The sequence below is a fragment of the Penaeus monodon genome, chromosome 33, assembly GCF_015228065.2.
Source record: "Penaeus monodon isolate SGIC_2016 chromosome 33, NSTDA_Pmon_1, whole genome shotgun sequence".
Lineage (NCBI taxonomy): Eukaryota > Metazoa > Arthropoda > Malacostraca > Decapoda > Penaeidae > Penaeus > Penaeus monodon.
Genome location: NC_051418.1, coordinates 17,703,947 through 17,704,478, shown reverse-complemented (window position 1 = coordinate 17,704,478; position 532 = coordinate 17,703,947). Strand labels below are relative to the sequence as shown.

The 532-nt window shown below is 40.0% G+C and overlaps 1 protein-coding gene across 1 annotated transcript in view; it reads right to left on the bottom strand.

Moving 5' to 3' along the window:
* Window positions 1–532, bottom strand: part of LOC119594114 (transient receptor potential cation channel subfamily A member 1 homolog) — a gene marked incomplete at its 3' end in the record, with an annotated part of 19,159 nt that overhangs the window by 1,465 nt on the left and 17,162 nt on the right. Inside the window, 2 exon segments of the mRNA XM_037943173.1 lie at window positions 20–133; window positions 281–473. Coding sequence (XP_037799101.1) covers window positions 20–133; window positions 281–473 — 307 coding nt within the window.

Genomic DNA, 532 nt, shown 5'->3' with positions numbered 1-532 from the left:
CCTCAAAATGCAAACTTACCTCTCTGACGTACGTCAGTTGCGAACAATGACTGAAATTCATAACGAAAACCACACTTGCAATTGCACATGCAAGGAAGGCAACGTTCTCTTTGGTGAAATATTTCTTCCTCAGCTGAAACATAAAGATGCTAACAGTGACAGTCATATACTTTCTACTTACTACTACTAACAGAAACTATTTGAACATAAGATCATTGGTACTGATATGGAGAATTCTTATCACAGCTTGCTATAACAAAATGCATGTGTCAATACTGACCATTGCAAAACTATACAAATCATGCACCGCCCAAAGAGCGAGTAAAGCAACGATGATGTAACTGAGGACGAGAGGAGAATGGCCCTTTCGCCTCAGCAAAGTCTCTACTTCCGGTCCAACTATTTTCTCTGATTCGAAAGCACAGACCATGTCTTGTGTGTAGTTGTATTCTTGCTTCAAGTAACTCCAATCCCTTGAACAGAGAAGGTACGAGCATAGAAGGTTTACTTCATCTCTTTTATTTGGAGGTGC